Source organism: Camellia sinensis, chromosome 9 (assembly GCF_055761805.1).
Source record: "Camellia sinensis isolate YWXY chromosome 9, ASM5576180v1, whole genome shotgun sequence".
In the NCBI taxonomy this organism is placed as follows: domain Eukaryota; kingdom Viridiplantae; phylum Streptophyta; class Magnoliopsida; order Ericales; family Theaceae; genus Camellia; species Camellia sinensis.
The window spans coordinates 1,063,865-1,090,363 of record NC_138969.1 but is presented as its reverse complement, the minus strand read 5'-3'; the positions used below and the strand labels follow the sequence as shown (position 1 = coordinate 1,090,363).

Below are 26,499 nucleotides of genomic sequence, written 5' to 3'. Positions count from 1 at the left end.
GTACGGATAACTTGTCAGTTCCATAAAGAAACCTCCAGCCGGGTACAGATAATATGCCAGTTCCAGAAAGGAACCTTCGGTCTGGGTACAGATAGCATACTTGAATCATAACATTTAATGTCATAAACATTTGCCAAAGGCGGACAATCATTCATAGTGTAAACACATAGCATACATGGTGTAGATCTTAGTCCACATGTAGAAAGTTATTTAATTTGAACACAGCTTTACTAACTCATTACTCACAGATAACCGATGGCTCCAAATAGACAAGTAGAGTAGGCAATTCACTTAACTTGAGGTGTGTGACCTATATAACATGACAAATACATACATTGGAACACACGCTCAGATTGTACATGACTTATTTCATTTGTTCTTAGTGTGTTTCTAGCCTTCATCCTTGTCATAGTGTTTTAATCTCGGCCTAGGAATGCCTAGGATGGAATGAGAATGCAAAAATGTACTTGAAAATATTTTTCAAAACTTACTGAAAATAGGGTCCACACTCGAGCGTGGCTTTCCTCGCTCGAGCATACATGCAAAATGTGAGGGTCCGCTCGAGCGGTCTGCAAACTTTGAAAAAGTATTGGTTGCTTGATTTTCACGCTCAACGAATGCTCGATCCTCGCTCAATCGTGAGACTCAGACCTTCGCTCGAGCGTGACTTTTGTCGCTCGAATGATCTGTAAAAACACATGAACTTCTAGAAGCATGCATTTCACGCTTGAGCGGACTTTTGGTCGCTCGAACGAAAGTGCAAGATTACAGGGTCGCCGCTCGAGCGTAGAATCCGACGCTCGAGCAGAAGTGCAAACTCTGGAATCTCCATATTGCACTCCCCAGCTCCAAGCTCAAATTCTACACCCCAAAACTCATCTTCTTGGGCCAAAATTCTGGATAACATCTAAGAACTTGTAAAATATTATGGTTTGAAGATCATTTCATGAAATCAAGGCTCAAAAGTATGTCAAACATGCAACAATTCAACTTGAAATGTAAAAACATGGTATGAACATGACATGCATGTGTTCACTTGACTTTATGGCTTCTAAAACATAATTAAATGTCATCCAATGATGAGAAATGTTATGAATTCTTCAACTTATGCTAGAATTACAACACGCATGGAGAAAATCTTTGAAAACAACTTCAAAATGCTATAAATATGCATGTATGTATGGAATGACTTATCTTTTTTCAATTCTAGCTCAATCCTTACATGATTTCATATAATTCACTTGTTTTCATACATTATTCAACTACATTCCAAGGCCAAAGACTAAAACTCTTACCTAGAGTCTAGATTGCACAAGTGAGGAAGCTTTAATTCCCAAATTCTTTGCAAATCTCCAATAATTCCTAACAATTCTCCCATATCCCAACTTTTGCTCCCATTCTCTCTTCTATCTCTCTCTCTCTCTCTCTCTCTCTCTCTCTCTCTCTCTCTCTCTCTCTCTCTCTCCCACGTTTTGCTTGTGTGTGTGTGAGCTCAAATGTATTCAAAATGAAGAAAAGAAAAGGATGAAGGCATATAAGAAGCCTTATATAGGCTCACTTAATGATAATTAATTAAGGTTAATTAAGTAGGCATTAATTTAATCTAATTTAATCATTTTCAATCGAATTTTGATTAAATCTACCATAATGTTCTGAAATTTCCAAATAGCACATAAATCAAGTCAATTTCTGAATCGGATGCCGATAAAGCCTTTAATTCGTAAACCGAATAAAAATATGAACAGATCTTTCTACGTTAAATAGATATAAATACAAAATAATGCAATGGACATGTAATTAACTCAGGATTTCTTCTTAATTACTTATTAGGCATACTTGAGCATGAATTAGCGCTAATCATGGGTCGGGGTTGTTACAATCTTGTTGCTTACATTTTGCACACCATTTTCTCACAGTAGCAACCGAAACTTGCCATACATTTTTCTTACCTTTTACTATCATTTTGCTTACCTTCATAAGTCATGTCGAGAACAAAAAGAGCCAAACCAGAACATGGCGAAACCTCTAACCCTCCACCACGCCAACAACCGCAACAGCAGACTTATCTAACTATTGATTTTCTCACATACAATCATGAACAAACTTATCCAAACTTTTTCAACCGACCAATTGTTATCAGGGAGAAGGGTAAATCTTTATTCTCAATATGATCCTCTGTTGATTGCCAGACTAGAGACGATAAGGTGGCTACCTTTAATCAATTTACGACAAAAGGTATATCCACGTCTTGTGTATTTATTTTACCTTCACTTGAGATCTACTGAGGGAGAAGTTGGAGAGCATAGTCTGATATCTTATGTCCAAGGTAAAATAATCACATTGAACATCCATACTTTGACACAAATTATTGGAGTTCAGCCAGGGACTTCGCAAATTCATTTTCAAAGTGAGTCTGACCTGGTTAATATTGTTGGTGATATAAGTGAAATTTATACTACAATTTGTGAGAACCGATTTACCGGCAGTAATTTACAAGCAAGACATTTGAAACTTCACCTTCGTATTCTTCATCGATGGATAGTCGAAAATGTCAATCCAAAAAAAGGACATTTTGATGTCATTCCAATTTATAATGCTTATTTGTTATATTGTTTTGAAGTTGGACAACAATTAGATTTATGCTACATACTACTGAAGAAAATAGTGGTTGCAAATCTTGGTACTCTCAATGGCCGGTCACTACCTTTTGAAGCTCTGCTAACTAAAATTTTGAACATAAGCGTATTATACGTGTGATAAAATTTTACAAAAAAATTTGAAAATGGTACAAGTTAATTCAATACCTTATCCCAAAAATTAATAGGTGCAACAATTGTTCCTACAATGGGATCCGATTCCAGACCAGTCTGTGCCTGCAGTCGCTTGAAAGTTTGGTAATCAACTTTCAGTCGCTGATATTTTTGTCTCACCTATTTTGGTGTGTATCGGAACCCATATAGATTTTTCAACTCAATTACAAAATGGTTCAAATGCCTAACTGTCCACATAGTACTATGGCCTTTTGTTTGATTTTTTTGTACCTCTTCTCTCAGCATATTTATTAGCTTCATTTCAATTTTGGAGCTCCACATTCTTGTGTCCTGATTATTATCTGAATTGTTGTCATCCATCTAACAACACAATTTATATCTAAACTAATCTTAAGTGGATATTAAAAAATTACTACATAAGTCCTACTCATAATTTATCATAAAACTTCAGTTTCCAGAATCAATGCAAGAATTGTCTACAATTATGTTTCAGTTTGAATGAAAGATTCATAAATTAAAGTTGTTAAACAATGTTGGGAAAAACAGATAAACAAGAAAAAACATAATATTAATTGCAAAAAGTCTATGAAAGAGTGTTTTAGATGAAGTGTACACAGTAGACAATAAGCAGAAGAAGAGAAGCATCAAAGGGGAGAGTGGCGATCGATCCAGAGGTGGGAGAAGTGGAAAGGCGGTCGGTCGACCGGTCAACTGGCCGGAAGACCGGGAGGATAACCAGCTAGTTATCCTGCTGGTTGACTAGCTCAGCACCGTTTAGACGGATCAGAGAACCCATTTCTGCTTCTCAATTATTCTATAGCAGATCGATTGAAGGATATACGTACCAGAGCAGTAAGAGTGGAATAGTTGTCACTAGTGACGGCGTGGGTAGAGTCGATGGATGTGCGCTTCTTCGGTAGGCGTCTGATTCGAGAATACACTTCACAAATTTGGCCTAAGACAAATAAATTTGGGGATGAATTTAGGGATGAAGCAGGAAATCAGTGAGCTGTATATACAAGCCGTATATATGAAATTTGTGATTTATTTTACCTCGTTCTTGTCATTGTTTTGTTGCCCGGATGGTGAATCTTCCACAATGCAGAAGCTGAAACTCAATTGATTTGTGGGAGCTAGTGGATGCAAATTTATGGGTGGGAAGGGAGTTCACAGACATGGTTTAGATTTAAAGGTCACAATTCAGTTCAGAGAAAGAAGACGTCCAGTGAAGAATCTTCAGCTTTAAATTTCTTTGCATGTGAAGCTTTTCAGAAATTGAGAAGACTGAAGAGAGAGAATATGTACGTTTGGAAGCTTTTCAGAGTGGAGAAGACGAATGGAGAAATCTGCCAAACAGGAAATTGAGTTGAATTTTGAACTGTGTACTGGAATTATATTTTGAAAACTATATCTAAATGTGAAACGCAAATAGGAGGTGAAAATATATTTGGAGAACACAACTAAACACGGTCTTAAATTTTTTAAAATTATTTCTACCTACTAAAGATAAAATTATGTAAAAATTAATAAATTTTTTAGACATTTATTTATTTATTTATTTTACCAAATTAATTTTTATTATGTATTTAAATTATGATCATATAATGGGTTGTTGTTTTTATTTTCATTAAATATATGGCGACAACTTTGGTATCATTATTAAACTAATTCATTAAATCAAAAAATTCAAAATTAAGAACATTTCATATATTAAATATATCGATTATACATTAAAAGTCTATCAACCACCCATTACATTATTATTATCCAAACACATAATAAAAATTAATTTGGTAAAAAAATAAATAAATGTCATTTTATATAATTTTGTCTTTGCTAAGTAGAAATTATTTTTAAAAATTCAAAAATATTTTTTTAATGTTTATTTTTGTCAAATTAATTTATATTTTATTAAATTGATTATTTTATCCTTAAAATTGAATAATGATATTTTAATTATCTTTATTTAAAACAAATTCAAAATTTATAGTCAAATCCGTTATAATTGAAAATTTAAAAAATTAGGGACAAAGGGACACCAACCCCAAACGGCACCGTAATTTGCAACCAAAAAAAAAAAAAAGAAGGAACGTTTTCGGGGCTTTTCCCAAATTAAGCCAAAATAGCAACTTATTTCTCAAACTAGATCTAGTTTGGACGAAATTCCCAAACTAGGATAAAGCGCTATTACAAACCATGATTTCACCATTTTTAGGACCCTCCCGCGAAAAATTTGTGAAATGGTAAAAGCGTGGTTACAAACCACGTTTTTAAGGAAATTTCATTTATACATAAAACGTGGTTAGAAAGCACTCTTTTTCTTCAGAAAAAGTGGTTTCAAACCACGCTTTTACTGTGCTTATAAATATATGTTTGTATGTTGTGTCGTGTCTTTGTTACTGGAGTGTAAGACAATGTTGTTGTTCATTTAACTTACAGATGTATTTCAACTATTTGTTATATGAACCTGAAGTTTATGAAATAAATACATTTATAAGTACACATGTTAAGATTCGTTACGAATTTGTATAAGCATTGCAAAGCCATTACACATGATAACTGTATGTTTGAAATTATTGTAAACAAATATGCATCAGAGTTGTCACATCAACTTTTATGACCTCAACAACTATGCATCAACTTTACACGAGTTGTCACTTCGACTTTTATTTACTACTCAATGCATATCTGAAGATTTTAAGCAAAGTTCAAATCCGCTTAGAAATTTAATTTCACTTTTCCGCTAATAAATATAATTCAATTTATTTTGCCTTCACAATATATTTAATTTCACTTTTCACCTTACATATTTCATTTAATTTAATTGGAGAAGTTTAACCAATTTAATTTGAAATTAACTATGTGTTGATTTAAGTCGGTGTTGTTCTTGTCTGCATACTAGGCTTAAAAATTAATTAAAAGACCTTCTAAATATTTAATTTGCACTTTAGGATTGACCACCAAAATATTGAGATTGCAATATTATTATTATTTTATTATTTACTTAATTTTTATATTCGGGTTCTCACAGAACAGGTAGCTTAGTCAAATTTTCCCTCAACAAGGGCTCCTCAAATAGTGACCTCTACGTAAAGAATTTCAATCTCCATCAGGTAAGAAGAAAGAGTCACCTTCCAATTCTTGGAAGTCCAATGAAAATGATGACTCTGGTAAGGAATGAGGGGTTAACAGAAAACTAAACTTGGGGGCTGGACAAACATTACCCAAAAACAAGTGGTTGGTCCAGTTGGGTGGACTAATAAAGTTCAAACAGACAAACTACTGCCTTCAACAACACAAAAAACAGAACAGGTAGCTCAATCAAAGCTTCCCTTAACTAGGGCTCCTCAAATAGTGATCCTCTACTTAAAGAATTTCAATCTCCATCAGGAAAGAAGCAAGAGTCGCCTTTCAATTCTTGGTAGTTCAGTCAAAATGATGACTCTGGTAAGGAATGGAAGGTTGACAGAAAACTAAGCTTGGGGGCAGGACAAACAAGTTCAAAGCCAAGTGGTTGGTCCAGTTGGGGGATTAATAAATTTCCAAAAAACTGTTCTTGGAAATTCGAAAACCAAGTAAGTTTTGGATTTAAAATTTATAAAAATTATTTTTAATATATACAAGCAAACAAAATTTTAAGTTTGACAAACTCTTTTAAAAAATGTAATTATAATATTCATTTCAAAATACAAAACCATACAGATCATCTATTTGAATAAATTCCATTTTAACCCAATACTTTTATATTATTACATTTTCATTCCAACAATATTTTCATACACTAGTCTTCCAATACTATTGGGTTAAGTGGTTGTGCATGAGATTTGCAAATTTATTACGAGTGATTTTCAAAAAAAAATCAAAAATAACAATTAATCTTCCATACCTATGGGATTAAGTGAGCATGCGTGGGATTTACAAATTTGTTACGATTGATCTGCAGATGGGTACGTTACGACCAATGTTCAGTTGATGTTGTAGATGTTTCCCAAAATATTACAAATTGAATATTCAAAAGTTGATTTTAAAATAATTCCAAATGACAACAAAAATTGAAATAGTCATACTTTTCAATGAAATACAAATAGTTGGTCGTAACAACGAATGATGCTTCGCTAAGTGAAACACAGCATTGCCTACATAAGCTTTCTTTTTTCACACATTGAGTAGTCAAATCATGGAGAGACTTGTCAAGCCATTCACAAATCCATCAAAAATGCCTTACTGATGCAGTGACATTGAACACAGTTAATAAATTAATCCCCCTACGAATTGGTGAATTTTACATGGGCACAATAAACTTCGTACGCATGTGTGCTTCTTTCATACAGTGAGTAGTCACTTTGAAGTTATGATATCGAGGTCAGAAATTTGAAATGGAGGAGGGTAGAAGATAAAATGCTATACTAGTTCGTGACTTGTCAACATGCAGTGACTTGTCAAGTCAAGTTGGTTGGGTTCAATCAGTTTTGTCGGTTTTTTCGATTTTTCTTACATCCCTCGTTACAGTGAGTAGTCACTGAGTTGTCACATCGAACATGCAAGTGAGTTATGTTCCAAGAAATTCAAGTTGCGTTTCTAACACTCCTCGCCATTTTTACTACATTGACAGTGTCACATGGCAACAGTGACTTTGCTCATACGCTTTAATTTTCACTGATTTACCTTACAATGAGCATGCCCTTATTTTGTCGGTATATGCAGATGGATTGTCAAGTCATGTGACTTGGTGCACAAGCATTGGTTTTCTCAATTTTTTTATTATAGTGACAACTCATCTCTTATTGATATATGTGGGATTGTCAATTCATAAAGCCACATGGCAACAGTGAATTCGCTGATTTACAGTGAACATGCCCTTATTTTGTCGGTATATGCAGATGGATTGTTAAGTCATGTGACTTAACGCATAGGCATTGCTTTTCTCTATTTTCTGATTATAGTGACAACTCATCTCTTATTGATATATGTGGGATTGTCAATTCAGAAAGTCACATGGCAACAGTGAATTCACTGATTTACCTTACAATGAGCATGCCCTTATTTTGTCGGTATATGCAGATGGATTGTCAAGTCACGTGACTTAGTACACAGTAGTTGCTTTTCTCTATATTTTCATTCTAGTGACAACTCATACCTTGTTCGTATATGTGGGATTGTCATGCAGAGGCATTTATTTTCTATGGTTTTTCCTTCAGTGTCTTTCTAAAGCCGTTCATAACCAACTATATAAACGACTAAAGGTGAAGACACAACCTTACAACTCAATTCGCCCTACGAAATTATCATTCATTTGTTTAAAAAAATTAGCATGACTACACGATTCATGAGAGGGAGTGCGAATCGCAGAGGTGGTAGGAACTTGCAAAGGGGTGACAGTTCACGACGAGGAGGGGGAAGCGGACGTGGTGATGCTAAAAACGAAACAACAATACCTGTTTTAGATTATGCTTGTGGTTATCGTGATAGGTTTAGGAAGCGACATTTTTTTATGCCCAAGTATTATCGAGTTCAAAGAGGTTCATGTATGGAGCCATTTGACAATCAAACAGGATATGGTTTATCTGACGCTGCTCATCTGAAGTGGCCCGCACTATTTATAAAGCGGGTACAGCTGGAAACCTTAAGTCGGGAAAATCAACTTAAGGTGCCAAAAGCACGTTCTGTTGAGATCCAAAAGGAAGATCCTGATAATGTTGATCAACTATGTGAAAGACTACAACATGAGATTTCTCAAATGCGCCATAGGTTAGCCCGCAATATGCAACTATACATAGTTAAGAAGGATGCCCAAAAGAACAGAACAGAACCAAATGTTTCGGCTATCAAGGGTATCATGGAGGATCCTGAACTTGTCTCTGACCCTAAGCTTTCGGATTATTCAGACTCTAAGATTGCCGATTTAAGCGCGAATTAGGTGTTTATGTCTATACTTCGGCAATATTAGGTCATGCATGAATATGTAATGTGTGTATTAGACTAAGTGTTTCCGTAATGAGTTTGTCAGATTGTCTGCCTAATATTTGTCTATCTAATTATTATATTTATGTATTGTGTGTTCAGTTCAGGGTGTCCACGATGTATGTATTGTGTGTTCAGTTCATAGTGTCCAGAATGCATTTTTGTGGGAGACTTATGTCTGTACTACCTATGTAACTGAAAACCGTTACATTTGCAACTTCAATTATGTTGTTTTCATGCCCGTATGAGTATTTAGTAAATTAGTGATTTCGTATATTATGTATTAAGTTTTATTACAAAAATGTTGACAAAATTTATTTTAGGGGAAATACACATTCTCTTAACTTGTTCATCTTCTCAATCGTGACAACCCAAAAATGTAACCATTATTCATTGAATATAACAAATAACGTTCTCATTCTTACAAAAAGTACACTACCAATTGAATAAAACAAATAACCTTTCCATTCATTCATTCATTGCACAATAGCAGTCTTATGAAATAAGCGAAACCAATTGAATCACAATAACATCAACTCCAACACAATATTTTATATTACATAAGTTCCTGTTCGTAATCGGACACCAAATTACATACAAGTTACATTACATAGCAAAAAAAGAAAAAAGTACCATTCGTATGTAAAAAAATACATCACCAAATTTTGAGGTCTTTCTCTTCTTCCTTTTTGCTGCAGCTCTCGCGGTGGCCTTTATTTTCTTGGCCTCCTCCGCGGTGCTCTTCGCGTCTCACCCTTCGTCGTTGTTCGTCAAAGTGCAGAGTGTGTGGGTGTGCTTCAGACTGTAGAGCATGTATATCACCTTCTAACCCAAAACAAAAACGAAAGGAAAAAAAAAATTTAATGAAAACAGCTAGAAAACGGTTTTACTAAACCAGTTTTCTGAATTACATTATCACCTTCTAACCCAAAACAAAGACAAAAAAAAAATTAAATGAAAATGGCTTTAGTAAAGCCAAAAAAAATTTCTGAATTACACCTTCTAACCCAAAACAAAGACAAAAGAACAAAAAAAATTTTTTTTAATGAAAACGACTTTAGTAAAACCAAAAAAAATTTCTAATTTACATTATCACCTTCTAACCCAAAACAAAGATAAAAGAAAAAAAATTACATGAAAACGGCTTTAGTAAAGCCAAAAAAAATTTCTGAATTACACTTTCTAACTCAAAACAAAGACAAAAAAAAAAATTTAACATGAGAACGGCTTTAGTAAAATCGAAAAAAAAAAAATTTGAATTATATTATCACCAAAACAAAGACAACAGAAGAAAAAAAAAATTATATGAAAACGACTTTAAGAAAGCCGTATTAGAAAATGGTTTTAGTAAATCCGTTTTCTGAATTACATTATCACTAGAACAACGACAACGACAACAAAAAAAAAAAAAAATTACATTAAAACGACTTTAGGAAAGTCTCATATTAAAAAACGATTTTACTAAACCTATTTTCTGAATTACATTATCCTAATTTAGGAAATCCGTCTAAACTAACCCTAATTTAAAAAATAAGTTGTTATTTTAGCTTAATTTGGGAAAAACCCGACGAGAGAGAGAGAGAGAGAGAAAAAAGTGTGCTTGCAGATATGTCTGTCGTCGCCGGTGCCGGTCTCGGTCTCATCTCATTGACAAATGCTGATATGGGTGTCTCTGTCTGTGAGAGGAATGGATTTTGGGTTCAAAATTGTTGCCACAACTCATCTTTGTCTTCTGGGTTTTTGTTTGGGTTTTCTATTCCTCCAAGACCTACTTTTGGTGTCACTTTAGCCACCAAGAAGCTGAAGCAAAGTTGGATTTTTGGTTTGAGGACGCCTAGTAGTAGTGGCAGGTCAATCCATGTTCTGTTGAAAGCAGAGTCTACCAATCGGTCGGTTGATGGTGAGATTATCAAGAAAGAGTTGGAATTCAAGCCATCGTTTGAGGACTACTTGAAGGCTATGGAGTCTGTTAGAACTGGCAGAGATAATAAACAAACACATAATAGTATCAAAAGATACAAGCCAACGAATGCTGACAGTAGCAAGTTAGGAGATTTTCAAGGGCATACCCAAGAAGAGCATGCCAGTGGTCAAATTGATTGTAAGGAGAGAGGAATTAGAAAATTAAAGGATGCGAATTTGACGATTGGGTTTGAAGAGAAAGGTAATGCAGGGAGGGTTCGAGATGAATTGGACGGAAGAGAAAGCAAAATTGATTTAAATATTGATAACAAGTTGGATATGGATGAAAAAAAATGGAGATCGGAAAAAAAGAGGACTAACAGTATCAGTGTACAACAGAGACAGAAGAATAGTGGAGTGGAAGGGCACAGATTTAAGGCTGATAAAGCTAGTCTTAAAGGCACCAAAATGGGTATAGGAGTGGAGAGAAATTGCATTCAAGTTGAAGCTGTTCCTCATGAAAGAATATCAGTGAACAATGTGAAGTTTACAAGGAGGAATAAGCCTATAGCTGAGAAAAGCAATGATGAACAAGTGGAGTTGGAAAGAGCTGCTTTCAAGTCACTAGAAGAATTCAATGATATCGTGGACAAGCCACGACTTTCTCGGAATGAAATGGAGGAGAGGATCCAAAAGCTAGCTAGGTGGTAAGTGTTACATTACATGCTTTGGATATCTGTTGAACATGATATTGAAAGATGGTTTGTTTGTTCTTTCTTTCTAATTGATTCTTCATATTTGCATGTCCTTTAGGAAGATTTGATGTCTTAATCCTAGCCTAGGAACGTGTTGCTTCATGAATGTAACAATGTTAAAGTTTCATGCTTTAATTTTAGTTGAGAGTTTCTCAGAGTCTGGCTCATGGTGAAGTGGTTTCTTTTAACAGTTTGAATGGTGCGGACATTGATATGCCCGAGTGGATGTTCTCTAAAATGATGCGAAGTGCAAAAATCAGATTCTCAGATCATTCTATGTTGAGGATTATCCAGATATTGGGTAAACTAGGGAACTGGAGGCGGGTGCTTCAACTTATTGAGTGGCTTCAATTGCGTGATCGGTTCAAATCTCACAAGTTAAGGTACTTTTCTTCTCTTCTGATTTTTATCAAAAAAGATGAGCATATGTTGTCTATATGATAAAAACTCGTACCTGAAGATTATTTCAATAGTTTCAGGGTGTACTGACTAATAACCTTTCACTTCTTTTACATTTTGGTTTGTCACCATGGTGACATCCACTTTATCTCTGGAATTCTCTCTCTCTCTCTCTCTCTCTCTCTCTCTCTCAAGGTAAATTATGGGCAATGTTTTCATATATTCTTGAAAATATAATAAAGAAAAGTAGGTACTCATGATAATTGCTTAATGTTCATGAAACAACCTTTAAGAAGAATCTTCAAGGTAAAAATTTGGTACTTGGAAATGTTCTTTTCTTAAAATCAATTAGTTGTAATATCGTAGACGGATCTCTGCTGAAGAGACGAGTGAATTTTCAATTTCTGTGAGGTTATATCAAGAATCAATCTTAAGTCCTTATCTTTTCGCTTTAGTTATAGATGAGTTGATCCGCAATATTCACGATGATGTGTCATAGTATATGCTTTTTGCAGATGATATCGTGTTAGTAGATGAGATTAGAGAAGGAGTTAATACAAAGTTAGAGATTTGGAGAGAAACACTTGAATCTAAAGGATTTTGAATAAACAGAACTAAAACAGAATACATGGAGTGTAAATTTAGTAATAGTAACAATAGAAACAGAGGAAAAGTGAATATTGAGAACCAAGAATTACTTAAAAATGGATATTTTTTTGTTATTTAGGATCGATTACCACAACGACTGGAGAGATTGGAGCGGATGTGGTCCACAGAATTAAGGCGAAGTGGCTTAAGTGGAGGAGTGCGTCTGGAGTATTATGCGATAAATGAGTACCTATTAGACTAAAAGGGAAGTTCTATAGAATGATTATTAGACCAACAATGTTGTATGGGACGGAATGTTGGGCAACCAAGAAACAATGTGTAGATAAGATGAGTGTTGCTGAGATGGAGATGCTAAGGTAGATGTGTGGTAAGAATAGAAAAGACAGAGTTAGGAATGAGTATATTCGAGAATGGATAGGAGTAGTATCGATAGAAGATAAGTTGAGAGGGAATAGATTGAGATGGTTTGATCATATATAATGAAGATCAACAGAGACAGTAGTGAAGAGATGCGATATAGTGACGGTAAATGGTAGTATTAGGCGAAGAGGTAGATTTAGATTGATGTGGACTAGTGTAATAAATAGAGATATAAATCTCCTTAATTTGACTAACGAAATGGCCTTGGATAGAATCGAGTGAAAAAGAAGGATTCCCGTAGCCGACCCCATTTGATGGGTTTGGTTTGGTTTGGTTTGATTTGGTTAGTCTTAGAATGTAAGTTGTCCTTTGATTAAAATCTCTAATTTATTTTCCAGATACATTTACACAGCTGCACTTGACGCACTGGGCAAGGCAAAGAGACCAGTTGAAGCACTGAATTTATTTCATGCAATGCAGGTAAGGTATATACATTTTTTTATGTGCATTATGTCGTCACATGTTAATAATGGGAGCATTGAATTTCTTCTTCAGCAACACATGTCCACATATCCCGACCTTGTAGCTTATCATTTTATTGCTGTCACTCTTGGACAAGCGGGACATATGAGGGAACTGTTTGAGGTGATCGATAGTATGCGCTCTCCTCCCAACAAGAAGTTTAGGACTGGGGTTCTTGATAAGTGGGATCCCCGATTGGAACCAGATATCGTTGTCTACAATGCTGTAAGCAATACTTCGTTGGTTTTTTATTTGAAAATTATGGTTGAATCTTCAATTGATTTATTTCGAAAAAGCCATCAAGAATAAATAAGCCATCAAGATGAAGCTTTATTCTCAGTATTACCATGTTAATGGATTTTTATTTTTTTCTAGAATAAATGTCAGCTTGATTCTGATGTTTTTGCCATATAATCCTACATCCTGTCTCCTGGTAGAAGACAAAAATTTTGACACTTGCAAAATGCTATAGATGAAAAGCTATGAATGAAGCTGTCAATTCTGCTGTCCACTATTCAAGTCAGATGGGATTTCCCTTTTCCTCATTAGCTGTCAGTAAAACAATGCATCTTTTGTTTTCCACTGTTTAGATGTCCTGTGAAATCACCAGTCCTTTAAATGAACTTTGAATTGACTCCAATTTGTGTCAGCTGCTGTGATTTGGTACCTGCACACAATCTTCCCAAAACTTTTGAAGGTCCATGATTTTTTTAAATGTTACCTTTGCTTTTGATTTTTGTAGTTTTAAAATATGTATGAGGGGAGGAGGGGATACTTTGACTCTTGTTTATTTTTGCATGCAAAATTCAGTATTAGTGATATATGTGTGTATACATATAATATATATATATATATATATATATATTAACAGGTCCTAAATGCTTGTGTGCGGCGGAAGCAATGGGAGGGTGCATTTTGGGTATTGCAACAGTTAAAGGAACAAGGCCAACGGCCTTCTAGCGTAACATATGGACTTGTCATGGAGGTAATATCTGCTTCTTGATGCTCTGTCATTGTCCTTTCTTGCAATTGCGTGTTTGTTTTTTACAGAATCTATCACTTGGATAACACATTGATGAATGCTAGCTCAACATCTAGTTTCCTTCTTTTTTGATGACTGTTGGTCTTATTGTTTGACAAGCATGTGGGTTTTAAAGTGAATTTTCTAACTAGGGATACAAGCCTCCTTCCTGCCTTAACATATTAATATCTCCTTTAGGCTTTTTACTTTCCGAAACCCTAACAACCTACAGATGTGTGTGAATAGTTGGGTTTTTTGAAATGGAGATCAAGCTCTATACACCCACTTCTTTTTTTAACATTAAACATATAAGAATGTATGATAAATTTGTTAGAATAAGTGTTAGAATAGGAAATAATATTACATATATTTTATTCTTATTTTATTTTATTTTCCTTTGATTGATATAATGGGCTGACCCATAATTTATGCCTGATGGCACTCCAGTAATTACTCATTATTATCAATATAAAAGGGAATGAGGTCTCACTCATTCCCTATCTCTCTCTCTTCTCTAAACTTACATGGTATCAGAGCCATGCCCTAGACATCTTTCATTCTCTGCCCCCATCACCACCAGTTGCCTCCTCTCTCCTTCCTACCATACGACACACCCTTGTAACCGCCCTCCAACCACCTAACAACCTCTTCCTCTTCCCCTCTTCCTCTACCCCCGACAGCCTCCTCTAGCCCTACCCAAGCCTCCCCCGACACCCCCAGCCTTTCCCTTCCCTCAGCAGGCCCCTCTAGCCACTGTCGAGGGCCCCCAGGTAGCCAACCAACCTCCTTACTGGTTTGGTCGAGTTCGGCAGCCCTTCTAGGGTAGCTTGAGTTCATTTCTTCCCTTCTGGGATCTTCTGGTGATGTAAAACAGCAAAAAAACGAAAAAAAAAAACAAAAAAGACAAAAGAAAAAGAAAAGAGGTTTATGCTGAGTTCTTAATTCTTTATGCTTCCATAGTGACCATTGTGCTTGTTCTTCCACTATCATCTTTCGGATTTGTGATTGGCATTGTGTTTGAGAAGTAATTAGTAGAGTCTCCATGATAGATTTGACTAGTGAATCTACTACCTCACAGCTATTCAGGGCGAGAGTTCTGTTATTCCTTCTACTATTACTGATAACCTCAACTCTGGCCTTAAAATCACCATCTCTTTATTCAATAGTCAAAATTGCCTAGCGTGGTCACAGAGTCTGACTATTTTCGTGAAGAGCAAAGGGAAGATGGGATATGTTGATGGGAGGATGCATGCACCCAATACCACAGACCCTCGTTATGATCAGTGGGAGATCACCAATTCTCTGATTATGGGCTGGTTGATACATTCTATGATACCAGAGATTGGAGAGGGCTATTTGTCTATGGATACTGCCCAGGATATTTGGGAGGCCATAGCTACTACTTACTCCAGGAAGGGGAACTTCTCCTAGGCTTTGGAGTTATGTTGCTCCATTGAAAGGTCGGTATAAGGTGAGATGACTATCCTCCAGTATTTTACCTTCCTTAGCAATAGGTTGAAGCTACTCGATCACCTTAAGGATTACAAACCTGTCTATACCACTGATTCTGCTGGTTACCGAAAGTTTATGAAGCAAGAGTGGGTCTTCAAGTTCTTGGAAGGCTTGAATGTGGAGTATGATCTAGTTCGGAGCAAAGTACTTGGTATGGCCGTGCTTCCTTCTCTCTAGGAAGCCTTTGCTTTTGTGCAGAATGAGGAGAGTTGCTGCTCTGCTATGCTTCCTTCTGCCACTACTGATCGCTCTGTCTTGGTTTCTGCACCACCTCGAGATAAAGAGCATGCAACTCGTGGTTCTCGTCTTTCCTTTGAGAAGGATATTTTTTTCTGTGACTACCGTCGTAGACCTTGACACACACGAGAGACTTGTTGGAAGCTGTATGGGACTCCTTCTGGTGGCCAAAGAGACTGTCTTAGTACTTGCGGGGGTAGGTCTGGTCAGTCTAGAGGCCGAAGGGCCAATGCTCGGGCATATCTTTCTAATACGGTTGAGCCACCACCTTCATCTCGAGTAGTCTCACCGGGTGCTGATGTTTTGGGCTTATCTGCCTCAGAGTTTGAGATCGTTCTTCGCCACTTGCTAGACCGTCGAGCCTTTACTTCTGCCACAAGTGCATCCTCTTCTTCCTTTGCCAATTCAGGTAACTTAGCTTCCTCCACATGTGCATTGCTATCTCATACTACCGTGCCATGGATTATTAATTCTGGTGCTTCAGACCATATGTCTGGTTTTTCTAATTTGTTTTCAGATTATAACCCCTTCTCAGGTCAGGAAAAAGTGTGTATTGCTTATGGTACTATTTCATCTGTGTCAGGAAAAGGTTTAATTCATGTCACTTCTTCCCTTTTTTTATCCTCTGTACTCCACGTTCTCAATTTTAGTGTTAATCTTTTATTTTTGAGTCGTATTACTCGTGATTTGAATTGTAGCGTGACGTTTTTTCCTAATCATTGTCTGTTCAGGACCTTATTGCGAGGAAGAAGATTGACAGTGGTAGTGAGGAACATGGTCTCCACATTCTAGATCAGACAAACAAGCTGGCTCATTCATCTATTTAGTTACCATCCACCAAGGAAGACCTTTGGTTATGGCACCGTTGCTTAGAACATCTCTCCTCTTTACTAGTTAAGCATTTATTTCCTTCGGGTTTTGAGAAAAATAATGTGTCTGCTTTTCAATGTGAGTCATGTCAACTTGAAAAACAACACAGAGTTTCTTTTGCTCATTCTATTAATAAAAGTTCAATTCCATTTTCTTTGATTTATTTTGATGTATGGGGTCCCTTATGTTTTGTGTCTTTAAAAGGTCAAAAATGGTTTGTTACTTTCATAGATGACTGTTCTAAGGCCACTTGGGTATATATCTGATGAAAGATAAAAGTGAAGTGTTTTCTGTGTTTCAAAACTTTCATAAAATGGTTTGCACTCAGTTTGGGACGGTTGTAAAAATTCTGCGTTCTGATAATTGGGAGGGGGGGCAATATATTGACTTTGGTCTTGCCAGTTATTTTGCCACTCATGACATTATTCACCAAACTTCTTGCACTAATCCCCTCAACAAAATGGTGTTGCAGAATGGAAAAATCGCCATCTCCTTGATGCAACCCGTTCTCTATCCTTTGAAATGCGTGTTCCTCGATCCTATTGGGGGAAGCGGTTCTCACTGCCGCTTATTTGATTAATCGTCTTCCTCCCCAAGTCCTTTACAAACAAACACCTCTTCAAGTTTTGTTCGGGTCCACATATTCTAAGTTCTTCATCCCCCTAAGACCTTTGGATGTGTTTGTTTTGTCCATAATCATTTACCCACTCGTGGTAAATTAGATCCTCGGTTTCTTAAGTGTGTTTTCCTGGATTACTCTGCCACCCAAAAGTGCTATAAGTATTATCATCCTCCATCTCGCAAATAGTTTGTCTCCAAGGATGTTATGTTCTTTGAGTCTCAGTCGTACTTTCAGACCTCCCTAATGTCTCAGTCCTCTCCTGTGTCACAGTCATTCCTTTAGGGGGAGCCTTGGTATGAAGAGATTCATGTTCCACTACCTCCAATGGTTGAACAGATAAAGGATGTTGAGCCAACAATTGTTGTGAAAAAGGAAGAAGGCAAAGTTTATGTCAGGGACAAAGATAGATAGAAAGTAACCTGGATGCAAGACCCTACTTCTGATCCTCTACTGCCAACTTCTCCGAATAAGTGTCCAGCATTCGCCTCTCCTGAGAGTCCAGGTAATTCTGATCTTAATGTTTCTATTCCTGAGTTTTCAGATCTTGATGTTCCTATTGCTAATAAGAAGGGGGTTAGGTCATGTACTATTTCTACTCATGTCTCATATTCTAATCTGTCTCCCTCGTATAAAGCCTTTCTTTCTAAAATTTCGTCTGTGTGTCTGCCTAATAACTTCCAGGATGCTCTCTCTATTCCTGAGTGGAAACATGCCATGATGGAGGAAATACGAGCTCTTAGCAAGAATGGCACTTGGGAGTTAGTGGAGTTGCCTACAGGCAAAAATTCAGTTGGTTGTAAGTGGGTGTATACTGTAAAACATAAAGCAGACAGTTCCATAAAACGGTACAAAACAAGATTGGTTACTAAGGACTTCACTCAGACTTATGGAGTAGATTATCAGGAGACATTTGAACCGGTTGCTAAGATGAACTCTGTGAGAATTTTGCTCTCCCTTAGCAAATTTGGATTGGCCACTTCATTAGTTTGATGTGAAGAATGTCTTCCTTCATGGAGATCTCAAAGAAGAGGTCTATATGGATATTTCCCCTGGATTCGAAGATGCTAAGTCCAAGGGTGAAGTGTGCAAGCTCCCAAAATCACTTTATGGACTAAAGCAATCTTCTAGGGCTTGGTTTGAAAGGTTTGCTCAAGCTATGTTGAGATATGGGTTCAAGCAGAGTCAAGCTGATCATATCTTATTTGTCAAACACTCCTCACTTGGTAAGACTACAGCCTTAATTGTCTATGTTGATGATATTGTTCTGACAAGGGGATGATGTCAAAGAAATCCCTCGATTGAAGGAGTACCTAGCCCAGGAGTTTGAAATCAAGAACTTGGGCACTTTGAAGTACTTTCTGAGCATTGAAGTAGCTAGGTCCAAGGATGGTACCTTCATATGCCAAAGGAAGTATGTACCTGACTTGCTAAAGGAAACTGGGATGCTTGGAAGTAGACCATGTGACACACCTCTAGAATCGAGTCAGAAGTTAAGTGAAGTTCAAGTGGACAAGGAGAGATACCACAGATTAGTAAGGAAGCTTATATCTTATCTCAATCGCGCCTAGACATTGCCATTGCAATAAGTATGGTTAGCCTGTTTATGCATGCTCCTAGTGTCACGCCCCACTTTTTATTACTCGAAGTATTACCAATTTCATTTACTTAATTCCATTTCAGAGATAACATGCGGAAATAAACTTGTATATTCAACTTGTAGAAGTGAATAACATTGCTCTCATTCGTATGCAAGTAAATACAACATGAGAACACTAAATAAATTGCCCTTGGGCTTACATCATTAAAAAGTCAAGAAGAAGGGTATAACCCTTTTACATAAATGGCATTCCGCCAACACAAAAGAGGCCCCGTGGCCAACAAATAAGAAGATCCAAAACCTTGTAGCACATCCTGGCTATCACCTGAAAAAGATTTAACAACGTGGGATGAACATATAGTCCAATAGAGATCTCAACATGATCCTCAACAATAACAACTTACAGATAGCTATGATCATGAATGTTCAATCTCATACTAGAATAGTAATGTGGCAGTTTATACAAAATATACGTAAGTATGAACTTTTCTCGAAAACAACCATTTCATTCAACGCTATAAGCGGTTCACCTTCTTTCCTTTTAATTACCCATTTTTCCAAACTTTCATGACTATAACAGTTTTAGAAAAAAAACAATTTCACCAAGCCCATTATTCTTTCCCCATTTTCCGTACTTACAACAAAATGACCTTTTTTGAAAACATGTTCACAAATACCCCATTTTCCTTCACACTTTCCAAAATCTCAAAATGGCATTTTGGTTTGTTCCTAATACATTCATATCAATACATGCATGCCTTAAATAAAAGGGAAATAACAAATCATCAACATGTATATAATCCACAAATGAGGCAGCTCGGCCTTTCAAAACTGTAACCATCGCAACCCATAACATATTCAGATACACTGACGATAACAATTAAAACTCTGCTCTACCGGCTATATGCACAGTAGCTAAGGATATGCCAAAGCGATAAGCGAGATAATAACTCATTTTAAACATTTCATACCTCATAATAGATACACATTTTAGTCCTGTATCAATCTCAGACAAAAACACTTCCATACATCACAAATGATACACATTTTGGTGTTGTATCAATATCAAACAAAAACACTTCTATACTTCACAAATGATACACATTGTAGTGCTGTATCTATGTCAAACAGTTTTCGGTTTAGAGGTCCATCCCCTATCTTCCCCTAAACCGTGGAGTACATCCCCTATCTCCTCCCACCCAACACAATGAATAATAGATACACATTTTAGTCCTGTATCAATCTCAGACAAAAATACTTCCATACTTCACAAATGATACACATTGTAGTGCTGTATCAATGTCAAACAGTTTCCGGTTTAGAGGTCCATCCCCTATCTTCCCCTAAACCGTGGAGTACATCCCCTATCTCCTCCCACACAACATAATGAATATAAACAATTATCATATACAAATTCCTCAATACAACAAAGCATCAATAACAAGTGTAATACATACACATAAACTGTTCAATAATGTTTAACCAACACAAGTGTAACGCATACATCACAATTCAACACACCAATGTCATCCTCCACCGATGACCAAGGACAAAACCTCTAGATGCATGTATTCAGTACACCTAATAAAAGAGACTCAACTCTCAAGCAAACCTTAAACCCAACAACGACACTAGTACGATAGGTAAGGATAAAACCCCCAAATGTGTGTATTCGACACTCATGATACAATAGTTCAATTCTCAAATTTATTTTCCGAGACTCACATAGAGTTAACATTTCATTTACTATTTTCAAGATCAACTGCATAATTTTCTTAAGTCAACATGTTCCATCACTTATTCCAAAAACACTTTTTCCTTTTCACAAAACTAATTACATTCTCTTCATTTTACAAAATCAATTCCATGGATAATAAGCCATAACCCAACTTGATTCAATACGTTCATTTCAAAATAACTCCAATACCATAATTAATCCCTTAACTATTAACACCTTCTACACAACTCATATTAACAATAGAAATTTACCAACATTGTTCAACCGTAAATCCTTTTTATTTTACCAAATCAAAATATAATTTAGGGCTTTCTCTTCTTTCAACAATAACATGCTAATTTTACTCTCTAATTAGTCCAAACCACAGTCAGTGATAACAAAACCATCCTCAAACAACCAATCCTAGGTTCCCCTCATGATTTTCAAACAAATCCAACACGGATATGATTTTCATGCAATACAAAACTACCACATGTCTATCTATAGACGGAATATTGAAAAGGAACAAAGAAATCCCTACCTCAAATGGAGAGACCAAATGGAGAAGATGAAGGCCAAAAACCAAAGTGCTCCAAATCGCCAAACTTTCAGATTAAAAATGAAGCCCTCAACCCACTCTACCTTTCTTACAAAGGACTTGGTATAGATTTACACTAGAGGAAGATGAAAACCTAAAGAGAAGGTGTGTAGGGAGAGAGAGAAGATGGTTCTAGGGTTTTGAAATCAAAAGGGAGATGAACAAGTGACATTGAAAGGTTGTTATTAAAGCCCATTAATTGGAAAATGAAAGGACAAGTTAGAATTAAATGAACACTAATTGAAATTAAATGAACACTAACTAGCATTAAATGAACACTAACTAGAATTAAATGAACACTAGTTAGAAATATGAATGGACAAGTTTGTCATAAAATCCCACTAATGGAATATGAATGGATCACTAATTGGAATTGAATGAACCATTATGAAAATTTAATAGACACTAGTTGGAATTAAATGGACATCAACTCTTGGTTTCCAAACACAACTAACCTGTTTTAAACCTACCCAACACGACCAAAGACTCATATACAAAGAGTAAAGGATGGAAACAGGAAAAAGACAACAATACATCCACGGAACCGAGTTTGAAATACAATTAAACAATGAAGGGAAAACCGGGATCGCTATACCTAGAGTTACCCACTTAGAGGCAGTTATGAGAATTCTGAGATACCTGAAATCTTCTCCAGAAAAGGGCTTCTATTTCTCAAAACATGGTCATCTTAGTGTGGAGGCTTTTATTGATGCAGATTAGTCTGGATCAGTCATTGATAGACGATCGACTTCTGGGTATTGCATATTTGTTGGACGCAACCTGGTCACTTGGTGTAGTAAGAAACAAAATGTGGTTGCTAGATCCAGTGCAGAGGCAGAATTCAAGGCTATGGCTCAGGGTATATGCGAAATGTTGTGGATTAGACTATTATTGAGAGACTTGGGGATTCATCAAACTGATTCTATGAGGTTGTACTGTGACAACAAGACGGCTATCAACATAGATCATAATCTGGTTCAGCATGACAGAACTAAGCACATGGAGATTGATAGGCACTTCATCAAGGAAAAGCTCACTAGTGGCATCATATGCACTCCATTTGTGAAGACTGATGATCAACTGGTGGATGTTCTTACCAAGGGAATAGGGAATAAACCATTTTATGGCATTCTCACCGAGCTGGGCATGAGAGATATCTTCGCACTAGCTTGAGGGGAGTGTTAGAATAGGAAATAATATTACATATATTTTATTTTATTTTATTTTCCTTGATTGATGTAATGGGCTGGCCCATAATTTATGCCTGATGGCACTCCTATAATTACTCATTATTATCAATATAAAAGGGAATGAGGTCTCACTCATTCCCTATCTCTTTCTCTTCTCTAAACTTACAAAAGTTATTGCATGTTTATCTATTTGTTAGTCATTGTATCCTCGTCGTGTCTGCGTCTTGGTTTTTCAAAACTGGTCGTGTTAGCATGTCTGTATCATGTCTTCACTATGTCCCATGTCATATCTGTGCTTCATTATGGCACTGTGGTTTGGGATCATATAACATATTAATGGGCTCTCATACAGGCCAAGTGTGAATGTACGCTCTCATTTGTAATATTGGCTCAAGGGGTAATAATTTTTTGCTGAAGTTGTTTATTTCTGTGCAGGTAATGTTAGCATGTGGCAAGTACAACTTGGTACATGATTTTTTCAAGAAGGTGCTGAAATCTTCTATTCCAAATGCCTTGACTTATAAAGGTTATTTAGTGAAGTTCTTTGTTTACTCTTTTTTATTGAAGAAAATTTTCATGTATATGACTTGTGGTACTATCCGTTATTAGTTCTTGTGAATGCACTCTGGAGGGAGGGAAAAACTGATGAGGCTGTATTGGCTGTTGAAGACATGGAAAGACGAGGAATTGTTGGTTCTGCTGCTCTTTATTATGACCTAGCTCGTTGTCTCTGCAGTGCTGGAAGGTGCCAAGAGGGACTTACTCAAGTAGGTTTTCATATGCCCACCTCTTTTGTGTTGCTTCAGTCTTCCTCTGTTATGGTTCTACTAATAATCATCCATGTCATGGAATCAAAAGATGCAATAGTTAACATTCACTTAGTCCTTAATATCTATCTCGTTAAGTTTAGCCTCATCCACATAGAACTTTCAAATTTCGTTTATATCCCAGACCACCTATAATAGCTTACTGGACTGCATACTCAATCAAAAAGCAAGGAGATTGTAGTGTTGGAAATTGAACTAGAGAGTGGAAAATGATTAGAGTGATGCTGGGTAGTTTTGCTTAGACCTTGGGAGGTGAATCCTTCTTCTTGTCCTCTTCTGCCAAAATAGTAAAATATTCGTTGACAGGTTATTATTTATAACCTAAGAATTGCCTCCTTTCAGCCCTGAAGAACCACCCAAGCAAGCTTTAATTGATCCCAACTCCTACCTATCTACCTTTTGGCCTTAGATTGTACCTGGTAAAGATTGACATCACTAATGTGCAGAGGGAATACTGCCACATTTTATGCAAATCCAGCTTTCTACCCTCTTGAAAAATCAAACCCAGTTCCCACACATTATTATTTATTTTGTTCTACGATCCCAACTCCTCATCACCTTTCCTTTGAGAGATTCCTGATTAGATGAAGCTGAAGTTTAGCATTGCTATGGTTGACTATAAGCCCCATTGTTACCAAATTAATGTTTACACTAACAACAATGCAACATTTTGCTGTGAATAAAGGTCTAGATAAATGGTTGTCATGAACCCTCAAAATTGGTTATATTTGGAGTGAGTTAATAAAAGGAAGGTCACTATATAAATTGATGTGTCAGATATGCAACCTGTTTCCCTAAATCATTTGACATAAAGGATAATGTATGCTTATGTTACTTTGATTATACCTGTAGGTTTTATAAATGGCCCAGACGATGAGTTATGAATGTTAGAGACTTTCTTTTCTTTTTTAATGGCCACACTGGCATGAGATTTTATTTCCTAGGTTAGTTGGCACCTCCTGAATTATTGTAGTCAACATGAAGTTTGTGTTTCAACTTAGCTAATGTGGATATTTCATATTTGCTCATCTCATAGTTAAATAGTGACAAGCTGACAGCCCTTCCCTCCTTTTTTATCTGCACCCACAGATTGACAAGATTTGTAAAGTTGCTAACAAACCTCTAGTGGTGACTTACACTGGTTTAGTTCAAGCTTGCCTGGAAGCTGGAAACATTCAAAATGGTTCTTATATTTTCAATCATATGCACAAGTTTTGCTCCCCAAATTTGGTGACGTGTAATATAATGTTGAAATCATACCTAGAACATGGGATGTTTGAAGAAGCTAAAGGGTTATTCCAGGAAATGCTAGAACATGGCAATCGTGTTAGCAACAAAGTAGATTACAAGGAGAGGGTTATACCAGATATCTACACATTTAATACAATGTTAGATGCCTGTGTTATGGAGCAGCGGTGGGATGACTTTGAGTTTGTCTACAAACAGATGCTGCACTACGGTTACCACTTCAATGCTAAACGACATCTTAGGATGGTAATGGATGCAGGCAGAGCAGGAAAGGTATTCTTCTCATCCTACTTAATTGTTTGTTTGCTTACATATTCTTCTTTTTCTTCTTAGTTTTTTTCCCCTAAATGCCGGGAGATAAAATAGATTTTCTGAATTCTCTCTCTCTCTCTGTCTCTCCTTTTTGTCTATTTACCACAATAGACGTGACAGATTAGCTACTTCCATAGTGCCACAAAAAAAAAAAAAAAAAAAAAAAAATGAGAATTTAAATAAACAAAAATATATGTACATCCATGAAAGTTTAAATATTTGATGACAATTATAGAAAGAAGAAAAGGGTAAATTTTTATTTAACGTGGAGTGGACCTATTGCTTCATATAATTATGTTTCGGGCCAGTTTGTCTTGTAATTTTTCTTTTTTTTACAGGGTGGAATGCTGCTGTACAGTTTTTCTATTTTTTCTATTTTTCTATTTTTCTATCTTTTATTTAGGATGCAGTAGATAGTCAGGGATAGTTTGGCAACTCTACAAATTGCTAGATATGGGCTGTAGAGGCCACTGGTGCCACCTTGTAGATGAAATGATGTTATTGGGTTCTATATGAAGTCTTGATTAGGTCTAGAGTATTCTTGTTGGTCAAAATTTCATGGTTTCCTAAATGGTGATTTATTGTCCAAATAGCATTAGGAAAACATCATATGATATATGAATATCAATGTAAGTCTATGTTAGGGAGCCAAGTTTAAGAGAATTTGGGATTGGGATTGTGTTTGTGTTTGCCTATTGACCCTTGCGGTGATGAAGCAATTGTTTCTTTCTCTCCTTCTTCACCTAACATACTCGAGTTACTATTCACAAACATCTGAAATTCAAATCCATTTAGATTTGCCTGATCTGACCCACAGATTTGCCAAAATTCAAATTCTGAATTTCAAATCAATTTAGATTTGTTTATGCTTGTAAACTTAGCATCACTTTTTCATTTATTCATCAGCAGATGGGAGAAAATTATGTGCTTGGCACAATTATATGACAATTATTTATTTTATTTTATTTTATATATAGGTTGTTCCTTATCATAATGAAAATTGGGTTGAATGACATGGATAATATATACGCAGGTAGAGCTGCTGGAAACGACATGGAAGCACTTAGCCAGGGCAGATCAGACTCCGCCACCACTTCTGATGAAAGAAATGTTTTGCATGAAATTGGAGCAAGGTGACCATGCTGCTGCTCTCTCCTGTATTTCAAGCCATCATTTTAGTGACTCACAGGTATTCTCTCGCAAAGCATGGTTGAATTGTTTCAAAGAAAATACCCATCGCTTCCAAAAGGATAGTCTTGTGAAGTTGGTATGCGAGGGTAACAGACTCATGTCGAGAAGTGGCGACTCCTCCCAGCAGCTAATATGTCAGAATCTAATCACATCTTGTTTAGAATTTTTAAGGACCACCCATATGACAGTGTTTGAAATGTATGATGCCCAAATTCTCAACAGATTGTATTGAAACAGTTATTAAATAATTTGTTATGCATTCATTCTTTTGACAAGCA

The 26,499-nt window shown here is 36.2% G+C and overlaps 1 protein-coding gene and 1 long non-coding RNA gene across 2 annotated transcripts; both read left to right on the top strand.

Moving 5' to 3' along the window:
* The first annotated feature begins 10,251 nt into the window (after nucleotides 1-10,251).
* EMB2279 (pentatricopeptide (PPR) repeat-containing protein) lies at nucleotides 10,252-26,496 on the top strand. The gene is made up of 9 exons (XM_082885974.1): nucleotides 10,252-11,341; nucleotides 11,581-11,772; nucleotides 13,156-13,237; nucleotides 13,313-13,504; nucleotides 14,151-14,264; nucleotides 23,079-23,169; nucleotides 23,253-23,410; nucleotides 24,560-24,991; nucleotides 26,064-26,496. Exons 1-9 carry the CDS (start codon nucleotides 10,341-10,343, stop codon nucleotides 26,451-26,453), a joined length of 2,652 nt encoding a protein of 883 aa, XP_082742100.1. The 5' UTR covers nucleotides 10,252-10,340; the 3' UTR covers nucleotides 26,454-26,496.
* Nucleotides 16,324-16,914, top strand: LOC114277739 (uncharacterized). The gene is made up of 3 exons (XR_014339299.1): nucleotides 16,324-16,458; nucleotides 16,585-16,638; nucleotides 16,781-16,914. It is a non-coding gene; the product is annotated as an uncharacterized LOC114277739 (long non-coding RNA).
* Nucleotides 26,497-26,499: the final 3 nt, after the last annotated feature.

What these genes read in the sequence shown, in the direction of transcription:
- EMB2279 (XM_082885974.1), top strand. Translation starts at nt 10,341, where the DNA reads ATGTCTGTCGTCGCCGGTGCCGGTCTCGGTCTCATCTCATTGACAAAT. An exon ending in ATTTATTTCATGCAATGCAG is followed by an intron (nt 13,238 to 13,312) that starts GTAAGGTATATA and finishes TTTCTTCTTCAG; the next exon opens with CAACACATGTCCACATATCC. An exon ending in CATATGGACTTGTCATGGAG is followed by an intron (nt 14,265 to 23,078) that starts GTAATATCTGCT and finishes ATTTCTGTGCAG; the next exon opens with GTAATGTTAGCATGTGGCAA.